Raw genomic sequence first — 14,241 nt, 5'->3', positions numbered from 1 at the left:
TGGCTATGTGGCTAGCACATCTGCCTGGCAGTACTAGGGTTGCCGGTTCAAATCCCAACCATGGCACCACCTGCCTGGAGTTTGTATGTTCTCCCTATGCCTGCGTGAGTTTACTCTGGTTTCCTCCCACACTCCAAAGACATGCTGGTAGGTTAATTGGCTCCTGTCTAAATTGTCCCTAGTATGTGTATGTATGAATGTGAGTTAGGGACCTTATATTGTATGCCCCTTGAGGGTTAGGGACCTTATATTGTATGCCCCTTGAGGGTTAGGGACCTTAGATTGTATGCCCCTTGAGGGTTAGGGACTGATGTGAATGTACAATATATATGTAAAGCGCTGCGTAAATTGATGGCACTATATAAGTACCTAAAATAAATAAATGCCACTCCCTTTTGTGTGAATTTGCAGAAAAAAAGGAAAAGAAAGAATCAGCACATATGTAAAAAGAATTTAGATGACCATTTTTAATGATTAAAATCCTACCTCTGTCCAATAGAAGGAGAGTATTCACAATTCACTCAACACTCACAATTAGCTATTTAGTGATTAAATTCATTGTTCATTGAACAGGCAGATAGCACAAGAACTTCAAGCTCAGATAGTTAGTGGGCAGTCTTTGGCTATGATAGTGTATGTGTTCCTATAAGTGTCCAGTAGGGGTCCTCCTACTCAAAGGTCCAACTTTTGGTGGGAATGGGTAGCTGTATGGTATCCCTGCTGGTATGGTGAGGGCTATGAAGGATTGTATCGGCTGGAACAAAAACCGGGGTGCCCACAGAATGTAGCCATGGGAGTAATTTCCCCCTGGGAAGACTGGATGGGCCCAGTTCCTACTGATTTGAATGGGTCTACCTTGCCTGATCTTGGGCTTGAAAGGAAGAGAGTCTCTGGTGTCTGTGCCCCCTGGGAGTTGGTCACCCCAGGGGTGCTCTTAGTAACACTTGGGTGTGGGACCCCACTCACTGTGTGAAAAGGCACATGGCCACAGCACTAAATACTTTTTCTGCACACCACCTCTATGAGCTAGGCCTTTTGGCTAAGACCGGGGCAGTTTTTGCTATCAGGTCTCAGGTCCTAGCAAGGGCACAATGTATGGCCACTATTTATTTAATAGTGCACTTTTTTGTGTGTGTTCACATAAACTTTTCTTGCTCACTTACAGGTTTTTGTTTTTGCACACCTTCGAGGATTAAAAACAGAAAGAAGTTTTCCCATCTGGTTACATTGTATGATAATCAGAAGGCCAGCATAACAGAATTACTAGTGTCGGTAAAAAAGTGTAAATATCCACTCTATAGCAAAAGGTGTGTTAACACCTGACTATCACACCTTCATATATGACCAAAAATATATCATCCCCTCTGATTATTGAGTTCAGGTGTTTCTGGTGTAGCACCCTCCTAGTTAGCTAGGGGGAGCTAGAGTCCTGATTGTTAGAGTGGAAGGCTGAGTAGCAGCCTGGGTGCAATAGTCTGTCGGTCAAATTCTAGTCATGGCTGAGAGGCTCTGCAGGCCAGCTAGAATTTACCCCTGATCTAGAGATTTGTAGGAAGGCTTAGAGGAAGTAGGTGGATCTGAGGCATAGCTGGCTTGTACTTTTGAGGGATCCTGGCAAATCCCCAACAGGAGGCTTGGCAAAGGGCCAGGACAACCCTTAAAAGTGTTTGAGCCTGCTCAGCAGGAAAGGAGAGTTTGGGTGGAAGACTGAGGAAGATGTGAAGCTGAAGGCAGGAGCTTAGGAGGAGGCCCAGATGGAGAGAGAGGCCCACCTACAGGCAGCAGAGCTGGAAAGGAAGAAAGCTCAGAGCTTTACTGGCCCCCAATGCCAGGACCACCTGTACAGCAGGGAAGGAGCAGCCCAGCTAAAAGGTCTTGTAGCAGCCACCAACCCATCAGCAGTACAGGAGAGGATCTGAGTGAGTACCCCTGCACCCCCTGGGCAGATAGGGCAAGGAACACTCTGGTGGGAAACTAGATTCACCAGCTACCTGGGACTGTACATTTCTTAAAGAGCCAGGAACTGGATCCCCATTTCAGGGATACCTCCAGATTGCTGGGTGAAGGAAGAGGAGTTCATCTAGGGTCTGAGGTGGTACACAAAGGAGACACTGGTTAATTCTCCAACAGAGACTATGTTGCAGTGAAGGCTTGTAAATAGTTCCAAGAAGTTGTCCTCACTTACTCAATTCTCTTGGGCCGCCTGTACACCCCTAACCCTATCCCAGTTTTATTTTTATTATTTATTTATTTCAGGTACTTATATAGCGCTTTCAATTTGCGCAGCACTTTACATATATATTGTACATTCACATCAGTCCCTAACCCTCAAGGGGGAATCTAAGGTCCCTAACTTACATTCATACATACACATACTAGAGCCAATTTAGACAGGATCCAGTTCACCTACCAGCATGTCTTTGGAGTGTGGGAGGAAACCAGCGTACCCGGAGGAAACCCATGCAGGCACAGGGAGAACATGCAAACTCCAGGCAGGTGGTGCCATGGCTGGGATTCGAACTAACGACCCTAGTACTGCTGGGTGGAAGTGCTAACCATTTGCCACTGTGCTGCCCCTATCCCAGTTCAAATCCTTTAAATAACAAAACCAAAGCTCAAGGAATGATCTCTGACTCTGGATGCAAGTCTATGTGGAAAAGCATGTTGCCTGGCTGTGCAGAACTATAGGGGGACCCAAAATCCCTTTGCAACTCGTAAGGGGGTATTGCTACATTGGGGAAGGGTAATAAAGACATTGTAGACAATTGTTCCCTTCCAGCCCTGTGGTAACAGTTAGGGGATGGCACTTTTCTGTTCCATTATGACCTATGTACAAAGCCAGGTCTATAAAGATATGGTTTGTTGAGTTTGGTGTGGAGGAACCTGAGTGGCCTTCTCAAAGCCCTGACCTCGACCCTATTGCACACATTTGGGATTAATGGGAACACTAATTGCAGGGCAGATCTTCACATCCAACATCAGTACCTGACCTCACAAATGTTCTTGGGGAAAGCATAGCAGTGGAGGCTAATATAACCACAAAGGAAGTGTGTGGGGGGGAGGGCAATATCATATTAATGTCCATGCTTTTAAAATGAGAAGTCGTTGTATAGTAGGCATAACAGGTTTGACTGTGTAACTGGGTCTGTGAGATCTTACTGGTTGTTATGAGCTACTGCTGCAATCTTGCTTCAACCTTCTTTGCTGCCCATATTGTAACCAACAATATTGTGTAACGTTGTTCTTTCAGGAGCTGCACAGGGAACACTGCATGGGACAGCAGTTGTCAATGGTATGGCTGAATTCAAATGTGATTTCAACAATGCAAAAAACTACTCCAAAGAGTTATTGACCTTCTACTGGCAAAAAGTCAACGAGGTTGTATATGCAATGGTTCATGGTAAAGAGGAGACAATGAACATTCATGAAAATTACTTGAACAACACAAAGATTCTACTACCAAATGGTGACCTCAGAATGTACAACATAAGCCTCAAACAGAGTGGAAAATACACGTGCGTTGTGCTTGACCGAATACGTCAGTATGAAAAACTCCATGAATCTGAATTTGAGCTGAATGTACTTGGTAGGTTTGTATTTATTATGCAGCAATTAAATGTCTATAGCAGGTTGTAAATATTGTATCTATACAAAACATTGTTTTCCTTTCTCTAAGATGGGGCTCTAGAATTCAATGACTCCCTGACATTAACCTCCCTGGCGGTATTCCCGAGTGTAGCTCGGGGTAAAGTTTTAGTACCAAAAGCAGTAACCCCGAGCTACACTCGGGCTTACCATGCGGCGCTGCATAGGGAGTCCCTGCAGAGCTTACCTTGTCCTTCGCTCCCGCGATGTGTCCCCTGCAGCGTCCCCGGCCATCTCCTCCGGCCGATGCCGGCATCCGGCTTCTGTGTTCCGGTCCCTGTGACATCGGGACGTACGGGCGGCGGCGGGAAATTTGAAAATTTTAAAAAATGTCATTTTTTTCAAAACACATTTTTCACAGTAAAACATTGCTGTTTCAACCCATTTCACATACATTTTGTCCCGAGTGCTTTGTCCGGCGCCCTGCCTACATTTTGTCTGTTCTTTCTGCCTGGAAACTGAGAAACGTCCATAGCGTCCAAAAAGTGTCCCTTTAGGTCAAAAGCGGGTTTAGATCAGCTAGAGAACAGCGATAGTAAATCAGAACCACTTGCAGAATTGAGTGATAATGATTCGTGGGGGAATTCATCATCAGACACTGAAAACGATTTTGCGACTTTGCTCAGCGATGTGCGAACTTGGCGCTATATTTCACATTTCAGTGTTTTTGGTTTGATTATATTATTGAATTAAATGTATTATTATATTATTATTTTTAATGATTATTTATTAAATTATAATTTATGATTTCGTGTTTCAAATTTTATCATACCCGGAATGTTTACTAGACTCTTGTTCGGACAGATTTCAGTGAGTTATTCCTAAAAATTACAGCCTACAATAAAAAACTACATATTTCCATGCAAAATAATGGTACCGCTTTCAGCACCAAAAATCTGAAATAATCATACCGCCGAGGAGGTTAATAAACTGAGGAACTCCCACACTACCTCTCCTGTGTTTATATATATATATATATATATATATATATATATATATATATACAGTTGTGCTCAAAGGTTTGCATACCCTGGCAGAAATTTTGGTGTTGATATTGAAAATATGACTGATCATGCCAAACAAATTATCTTTTATTGAAGGATGATGATCATATGAAGCCATTTATTATCAAATAGTTTGGCTCCTTTTTAAATCATAATGATAACAGAAATCACCCAAATGGCCCGGATCAAAAGTTTCCCTCCCCTGGAATGTTTGGCCTTGGTACAGACACACAAGGTGACACACACGGGTTAAAATGCCAATTAGAGGTTAATGTCCCACATCTGTGGCTTTTTAAATTGCAATTAGTGTCTGTGTATAAATAGTCAATGAGTTTGTTAGCTCTTACGTGGAAGCACTGACTAGGCTAGATACAGAGCCATGGGCATCAGAAAAGAACTGTCAAAAGTCCTGCATAACAAGTAATGGAACTTTATAAAGATGGAAAAGGACATAAAAAGAAGTTCAAAGCCTTGAATATGCTAGTCATCACTTCCACTAAGAAGTGGAAAATTCAGGGACCTCTTGATACCAAGCCAAGTACAGGTAGACCAAGAAAGATTGCAGCCAAAACTGCCAGAAGAATTGTTCGGGATACAAAGGGAAACCCATAGGTAACCACAAGAAAAATACAGACTGCTCTGGAAAAAGACAGTATGGTTGTTTTGAAGGGGCACAATATGATGGCACTTGAACAAAAATGAGCTGCATGGTCAAGGTGCCAGAGAGAAGCCTTTACTGCATCAATGACACAAGAAGGCCCGGTTAGGTATGTCAAGGTGTTGTCAGGCATATTGTAACCGGGCTTTTTTGTGGCATTGGTGCAGTAAAAGCTTCTTTCTGGCACCTCGACCAAACAGCTAATTTTTGTTCAAGTATCACCGTGTTGTACTCCTTAAAAACAACCACACCATCTTTTTCCAGAGCAGCCTGTATTTCTTTTAAGGTTGCCTGTGGGGTTTTCTTTGAATCCCGGACAATTCTTCTGTCAGTTATGTCTGCAATCTTTCTTGGTCTACCTGACCTTAGTTTGGTATCAAGAGATCCCTGAGCTTTCCACTTCTTAATAGGTGATTTAACAGTACGGATTGGCATATTGAAGGCTTTGGACATCTTTTTATGTCCTTTTCCATCTTTATAAAGTTCCATTACCTTGTTACGCAGGACTTTTGACAGTTCTTTTCTGATCCCCATGGGTCAGTATCTAGCCCAGTCAGTGCTTCTATGTAAGCGCTAACAAACTCATTGACTATTTATACACTGACACCAATGCAAACCCATCCTGCCTGCCTGCCTGCCTTCTTGTGTACAGATGGTGGGTTCAAAGCCCCTCTACGCTCTACCCCTGGTCCACCCCAGCACTAACCCCATAATTTGCTTGCGAGCACTCACATCACGTCTTGTATTTCTTTTCTCTCATGGATCCATAATAAGGCCCTAAAAGTCCAGCCGAGCACCAGAAACCCATGAGATACAGGGGCCCAGGCCACCTGACACATGTTCCATTAAGAGGTCTTCTCTATGTCTGCCTTTTCCACCCCCTCCATCATTCACAGCTGTGCTATTGCTTCCATGCATGAAATGTGATCTAAGAATGGAGGATGGGTGGATGTTTGAAAGGTCTTCCTCCTCCATTCATACATCACATTTCATTCGTAGACGTTGTAGCACTGGCTTCTATGAATGGAGGATCTGGACAGAAAGGGTGTCCGTAGTTAAGGACTCTTAATGAGTGCCTTTCAATGCTCCCCAAGTTCTAAAAACCCTGATGCACCAGAAGATTATGATGGCCAGGGTGGGGTGGGGTCAGAGGATGAAGATTTAATGGAATCAAGGAGCCAATAGCACAAGGAACACATCAGATTATTGATCAATCATGTCTCTTGTGCTGATTTTTATTTTTTACTAAACTCGGGTTTTAACTTGTCTGGTCATATGTTCTTAAAGTGGAGCTCCATCTAAAAGGGGAAGTTCCGCTTTAAGGACTGCTCCCCTGCTCCCCATTAAGGATTGGCACCTTTGGGGAGTGGGGGAGGGGTACCAGAATTTGACAGGTACCCACTCCCACTTCCGGAAGGTGTCCTCTCTCTCTCCCTCCCTCCCTCTTTTGGGACATGTGACAGGTTCCAGAAGACTACAGGACCATTCATGAAGCTCAGCGCTACCCACGCATGCACAGTGGGTACCCGGCTGTGAAGCCGCAAGCTATCACAGCTGAGTGCCCACACTGAAGATGCCGGCCTCCTGGAATACAGGACGGCCAGTGAAACGAGATGTGGACACCCCATGGGACCGAGGGACAGGAAAGTGGCTGTTTTTTAAAAGTGCTGTAGCTGCTGACTTTTATTTTTTGACAGGGTGAGTGGAACTCCACTTTAACATTTTCCCTGTGAAAAGCAACAAATAGAAAATTGAAAATATTTTTGTGATTTCGTGCAAATGCAGAGGCATTTGAAAAGCAACCCCATGGGTCTTTTGTACTTAGCAGTAGTTAGTTACAGTCAGTTGGACTTGTTTTGTTATGTTGAAATCTACTTCACTTCTTCCATTCTAATGAGTGTCAGGATACTCCCAACATTTATATTCACACAGGTAAAAACCAACACCATAATCCAATCATCATGGAATGTGTCAAGGCAAATGTTGATTGTCTTCATTCTGCGAGATTTAACCAATAGGGACACAGATAGTGATCTAAAATCTAGCAGAAGCCCCAAAAATTCCATGCTTTCTGGAGTCCCAAACTAATTTACCCAAAATAGGGTAAATCTCTCTAATGGAGCCCCGGATCACAGTAAAAACCCAACCCAACTTCTTATCCTTCCCTACTCTCTAAAAATCTAAAAAAAAAACTTTAAAAGTTTGATTGTGCCTGTTTGCCTTTCTTTTTGTAACATTTCTGCTCCTTCCTTTTACAGCTAATTACAGTGTACCAGAAATTAGTTCTGAAGCCTCACTGGCTGAACTAGAATATGGAAGTACTGTATCTTTGAAATGTAGCGCAGAGCATGGTTTCCCCAAACCGAATAGAATGTTCTGGGAAGTGCTTAATGGAAATGGAACAAAGGAGACATTATCCCCACATTACAAAGTTGGAACTACCAGTGAAACCTTTAACATTTCCAGCAGCTTGACACTGACGGTGAAGGAGGATATCAACGTGACCTGTGTACTGGAGGCCCATCACAATGCCAGCTCTCCATTCTTGCAACTAAGTGAGTCCTTAAAGCTGAACTCCAGATGAAAAATGGATAAAATGTAATAGTCATTAACAGTTTAAATAATAAAAAGCAGATTTTAGCCATAAGAAATCTCAGCATGCAGCAATCTTACATCTATTAAACCCAATAACACTCATTACCTTTGGTCTCTATTTCTATAGCTTGATCATTACCCACTTCCATACCGGGCACTTTTACCCCCTTCCTGCCCAGGCCAATATTCAAGTTTCAGCGCTCTCACACTTTGTATGAAAACACTGTACCCAAACTAAAATGTTATCATTTTCTTCACACAACTAGAGCTTTCTTTTGGTGGTATTTAATCACCGCTGGGGTTTTTATTTTTTGCTAAATTAACAATAAAATAACCCCCACTTTTTTCTTTGTTTCTGTTATAAAAGTTTGCAAATAAATAATTGTTCTTCATAAATTTAGGCTGAGATGTATTCTGCTACATGTCTTTGGTGAAAATAACCCAAATTAGTATTTATTATTTAGTCTGTAGGAAAGTTATAGAGTTCACAAACTATGGTATAGATCTGAAAATTGATCAATTCTGAAGTACTGACAGCTGATCTCATTTCTTGAGATAAAAGAATGTCAGAACAGTACAGATATCCCCCAAATGCAAAGTAGACAGTCCGAAGTATTTCATAAGAGGCATGGCGAGTTTTTTGAAGTTGTAATTTTTGTCATCATTTTTCGGAAAATGAAGTAATTAAAAAAATGATTTTCATAATTTTTTTTACATACTGTCACCAGTGCAGTACAGCGTCATCATATAACTGGTATGGCGGTGATCAGGGGCACTGACTGGTGACGGTACAAAAAAAAAATTTATTTTTTTCAATTTTTTGTTAATTGTTAATTATTTTTTATTAATTTCTTTTCTCTTTTTTTAAGATTATTTTTTCATATTTCACTATGACCGAAGCAGTATAATGTTACGATATTAACATTGTACTACTTTGGGGAAGTGATTAGTATTTTTTTTTTTAATACAATTTGGTTATAGCAAAGAATTACTTTGCTATAAGCAAGCATTTACCTGAATGAAATCGATTCATTCAGGGGTTTTTTTTTTGTGCTTAGCTGTGATTTAACCATGGCTAATCACATGACACAGCTGGGCTGTGATTGGCCCAGCTTGTGCATGTGATCACTGTGACCATTCACAGCTAGACACACTTGTATACAATGGATGGCATGAAAAGAAAGCCATTCATTGTATACAACTGTCATGTGACCTGCTGTGATTGGTCACAGCAGGTCACATGGTACTGGCAACGGGGCCGGAACACAGATCTGTCATCGGCCGTGTCCGAGGTACACGGCTAGTGACAGATCTCGCAACAGCACGGCCCTGCGGGCATGCGCAATGCACGTTCCAAAAAGGGCGCCATATGGCGTCCACCCGAAGGGATGAGCTGTTCGCCTGGCCGCCATCTGGCTATAGTCCGGGCGGCAACTGGTTAAGAATAGCCATTACCAGGAATGCAGGGGAATGCAGTTTCGGCACCTCCAGCACGGAATTTATGTAATGATAAGGGGTCTTGGGGTGTACTGGAAGGTCTATTGATGCTAGCTGCTGGGGTATCTATTGTCACTGGAGGGGATCTATTTTTTAATGGTAGCCAATTGTTGCTGGTGGGGAATCTATTGTTGCTTGGGGGGCCATTGGTTGTTGGAAGGGATCTACTGTTGAGGGAGGGGGGCTATTGTTGCTGGCTGCTGGAGAGTATATTAATGCTGGCTGCTTGGAGATCTGTTGTTGTTACTGGGGGTCTAATGTTGATGGGGTGATATTTTGTTTTGCGTGGTTCCATTGTTGCTGGGGGAGTCTGTTGCTGCTGGCTGTGGGGGATCTATTTTTCTACTTTTCTTGTGGTCATTAACAAACTCCATACACATTACAAAATGATACTTGGTTCTGTATTCTCTAAAAGGGGCGGTACTGGGAGGTGGGTAGAGGGTGGAACCAAGGGACTTGCTCAGGGGTGGGTGGACAGGAGGAGACAAGAAATGACTCAGAATAGAGGAGTTCCTGCAGCTATTCTCTGAGAAAAAAAATGCCCTACCCATTACTACTTAAAGCGGTCGTAAAGGCTCAAGGTTTTTTTTACTTTCATGCATTCTATGCATGAAGGATAAAAACCTTATTTGTGTAGCAGCTCCCAAGCCCCCCCAATGTTTACCTGAGCCCCATCGCGATCCAGCAATGTGCATGAGTGTCTTGGCTTGCCGAGGACTCTCCTCCTCATTGGCTCAGTCAATCACAGCCAGTGAGCCAACGAGAAGAGAAAGGGGCTCTGTTAGTGAATGGACATGCAGAGCAGCGGCTCAGAAGCGCGTCTGCTTGGGTGCCCCCATAGCAAGCTGCTTTCTGTGGGGGCACTTAGCAGGAGGGAGGGGCCAGTGCCGGTGGGGGACCCAGAAAGAGGAGGATCGAGGCTGCTGTGTGCAAAACCAATACACAGAGCAGGTAAGTATGACATGTTTGTTGTTTTATTTTAATAAAATGCCTTTAACATCACTTTAAGTGTGTCAAGAAAAAGCAGTCATATTTGAACATAACAAGTAAGGGGGGAGACATTATCTCATGGCCATCTTACCTTCCTGGCATGTTGCCGGTTATTATATGTGATCCCATTCTAGCACTGGTTTCAGTTGCAACTAAACCACCAGATTTTGTGTTACTTGGACTATAGTATTTAGATTTAATATATATTAATATTTGTTTAGGTTGCGCTGCACTATATTGAATAAATTCTTCCTACCTAACTGACTTTGAGCTGCCCAGGCATACCTTTTCAGCTGGTAGTCCATGATTGGCAAAGTCCTTGTAAGGTGGATTCCCTTACAGGCCGTCTGTAAGTTGCTGCAGGTCACATCTTTGCAGGCAGGCCCTCACCTCTTTCCCATGCAGACTCCTCCTGAGCCCAGCCTTCCCACATGATGGAGGTCAGGACTCAGAAAAACCCAGGAAAATACAGATCCAGCAATTAACCCCTTTCCCATCTGGGCAGCTCAGTAACTAAGTAAAACAGTAGCACACCAATAGTAGGCACCTGCATACACGTGCTCCTATTGGCAAACCCAAGATTGGAATGGCAGGTGCCCCTGGGTAGAGTAGAAGGAGACCAATGAACATCTGTTTGCTGCACTCACCTACCTAGGAGGAACCTGTATGTGTCAGGTAAAACATTACTTCTGGCTGGCAATTTCCCTAGCAGCTGTGGCTGGGGAAGAACCTAACGAAGCATGATCTGCACTCCATTGGCTTCAGTGGAGGTCAGGTGAGACATCAGGGGTATATTAGAGGACCTTTATTATATTAAAGAGGACCTGTCACAAAAAAGTATTTAATAGGGCACTTTTTGTCTCCATGAGATTCAAAAATGTACAAAAATTAGGTTATACCCAAGCACCTAAAACGCCCTAAAAATATTTGAGCCCCACCCACCCAACATACATGCTGGGGGTGCCTATGCAAGAAAATTTCAATTGCTGTTCATTGCTTTCATGTTAGAGTGAGAGGAATAATTCTAAGCCATCAGTTCCCATATGGAAGTAAAAGATTTTTTAAATATATTTAAAAAAATATTCTTTCCAAATATATTGCCATATATTTGAAATACTAAAATTTTGGCCATATTCAATATATTTCAAACTATATTTCAATAAATATATATATGTACTGCATGTTGAAATACGTTTTTATTACAAAATATATGAAAAATATTTTTAAAAATACATTTCAAATATACTGTATTTCTTTAAAAATACAAATCTACATTTTTGGGATGCATTTACAAATATATCTAAAAATATATGTTAAAATGACGTTTTTGTATGTTAAAAAAAAAATATGAAGAATATATTTAAAAAAATATATATTTTTAAAAATACTTTTCATATATTTTGTAATATCTAAAAAATGCATTTCAACATACAGCGTATGTATGTATATATATGTATATGTGTGTGTATATGTGTATATATATATATATATATATATGTTTAAATAAATTGAATATGGTCAAAATGGTAGTATTTCAAATGTATGTCAATATATTTGGGAAGATTATTTTTAAATATATATTTCTTTCATGTAGGAGTCTAAATTCCAAAGTGGTCAGGAGTTGACTCAGACCAACTGGCCAAAATAATATTTTGGGAAGGCTTGCCCTTTAGAGCTGGAATTTTAAGCTGTGGTTGGCCCTGTAGGCACCACCAGGTTTGATGAAAGTTGAAGAATATATATTAAAAAAATATATATTTTTTAAATTAAAAAATATGTTTTGTATATTTTGTAATAAAAATGCATTTCAACATGCAGTGTATATCTATCTATCTATCTATCTATCTATCTATCTATCTATCTATCTATCTATATATATATATATATATTTATTGAAATATATTGAATATGGCCAAAATTGTAGTATTTCAAATATATGGCAATATATTTGGGAAGAATATTTAAAAAATATATTTCAAATATATTTTTCTTCCATGTGGGTATTAAGGCTTGACATGCTGGGTATCCATTTACTTGGCACAACATCATCTTTTATATTTTACCAAAAAGTGGGTAAAATTTCACTTTAAAATTAAATTTGGTGTATCTTTTACTGCATCTTTTACACATTGAAGACGTTGAATGCCCTACACGAAATGCGCATGCTGGACTGAGACCAATAATTCTAGGATCATTATTCATGGCTAATTCTAAATTGATGACCTGTACGGCCTTTAAAGCATTGAATATGGAATATTTAGTGTATTGATGCTTGTTGCCATTTCTTGCACACACAATTTTAAAGCTTGTCATGTTGGGTATCTATTTACTCGCTGCAACCTCATCTTTTATATTTTACCAAAAACATAAGGTCAAATTAACTTTAATGTATCTTTTACTGAATTTATGCATTTGATAAACTTGTGCTAACATCACGGGACATAAAAATTGGAGCTACCACCATTTTATTCTCCAGTGCCTCTGCTTTCAGAAATGTTTGATTTCAGATTTGATTTCAGGATTCTTCAGGTCTAGAATGATTTTTTAAATGTGTGCAAAAAACACAAAAACAATGCTGGCAGAAAAGGGGATAAAAGCGCATGTCAAGGCCAGGGGCGGACTGACCTTTTGAGCACTGCCCGAGGGCCCGGGGTCAGTAGGGGCCCCCATGAAATGCCCCTGGTACCTTTTTATAGGGTTTTTTGAGTGTGCTTTGAGTGTGGGCAAGGACACAGGGGCCCCATGATCCCCAATTGCCCAGGGGCCCCATGAGTTGTCAGTCCGCCCCTGATCAAGGCTGTTTTGAGATAGCACAGTCAGAGAGCACAGGACACAAGTTAGCTCTAAATTTCTGCCAAGATTAACAGGTATTTTTTGTGTACTTATTGAACAGATATAGTAAAATGCTTCCAATGGTATTTTTAACAGTCCAAAAGAGACCAAAAAAGAGAAGATCATTGTTAGGATTTTACAAAGTGTCAGGGACAAGGTCATCCAGCGGCCTGGGTGAAAATGCCAAATGGCGCCCCTTTGACCCCCCACCATCACCACACTTCTCCAGCAGCTATAACGGCCCCTGCTCTATTTTCCATTCTGAATGACAGGCATGACAGCAGTGTCACTCCTGCCATTCAAGAAGCTGGAAAATGGGACGCTGACAAGCTCTCAGCCCTCCCCCCATGACATAATGACTCTGCACCCAGGGCAGGTGGCCCTCCTACCCCCCCCCCCCACCTGATCCTGGGTTTACATACACATTAAATGCATTTTTATAAAAACATTGACTGTCAGAATGTTTCTTAACAACTGATTCCTGTCTAAATCCATGAGAATAATAAAGTATTATCACCATTTCTTCACAGGGGTGAAAAATACAACAGTACCTCCAACATCTGGCCACAACCTCCTCATCATTATCAGTGTCGTCTTTCTTGTTGTCTTGTTCGTCTTATCAATTATATTAATAGTGTGCACAAAAAGAAAGCAAAACAGGGCAAGTAAGTATCTTTTCCAGCTTTAAAAATCAACTTTATCATTTTTTTCCCCAAAGTATATAGACATACAAGGTGTGATCCAAAAGTCCATAGCAAGTGTATAGCCAACAATTTTTATTTTTATTTTTTTACTGGAAGCATTGTGGAAGAGATGAAACATTTGCCAGGTTTTGATCACTGTCCCTGTGTGCATATTCACCCTCTCCATGGTGACTATAATCGCAACGTCATGGGCAATGCAAAATGTTAGCCTTGTCACCAGGTAAATCTATCAATTGAGACACCTGTTCTGGTGTCAACCATCTTATAAGTGAATTCCACTTGCTTTATAAAGATTTTCCCCTACTTTTTGTTGAAT

The 14,241-nt window shown here is 41.2% G+C and overlaps 1 protein-coding gene across 2 annotated transcripts in view; it reads left to right on the top strand.

Moving 5' to 3' along the window:
• The window catches only part of LOC149450484 (T-lymphocyte activation antigen CD86-like), an 83,880-nt gene that overhangs the window by 55,972 nt on the left and 13,667 nt on the right, over positions 1–14,241 (top strand). For both annotated transcript variants that reach the window (XM_089691929.1, XM_089691930.1), the window contains exons 3-5: positions 3,251–3,586; positions 7,566–7,862; positions 13,752–13,886. In XM_089691929.1, coding sequence (XP_089548055.1) covers positions 3,251–3,586; positions 7,566–7,862; positions 13,752–13,886 — 768 coding nt within the window. The remainder of the gene's footprint in view (positions 1–3,250; positions 3,587–7,565; positions 7,863–13,751; positions 13,887–14,241) is intronic.

This window comes from Staurois parvus, unplaced genomic scaffold, assembly GCF_062004578.1.
Source record: "Staurois parvus isolate SC_StPar_1 unplaced genomic scaffold, SC_StPar_1.0 ptg000574l, whole genome shotgun sequence".
In the NCBI taxonomy this organism is placed as follows: domain Eukaryota; kingdom Metazoa; phylum Chordata; class Amphibia; order Anura; family Ranidae; genus Staurois; species Staurois parvus.
The sequence above is the reverse complement of the archived record's forward strand: the minus strand, read 5'-3'. Positions and strand labels throughout refer to the sequence as shown.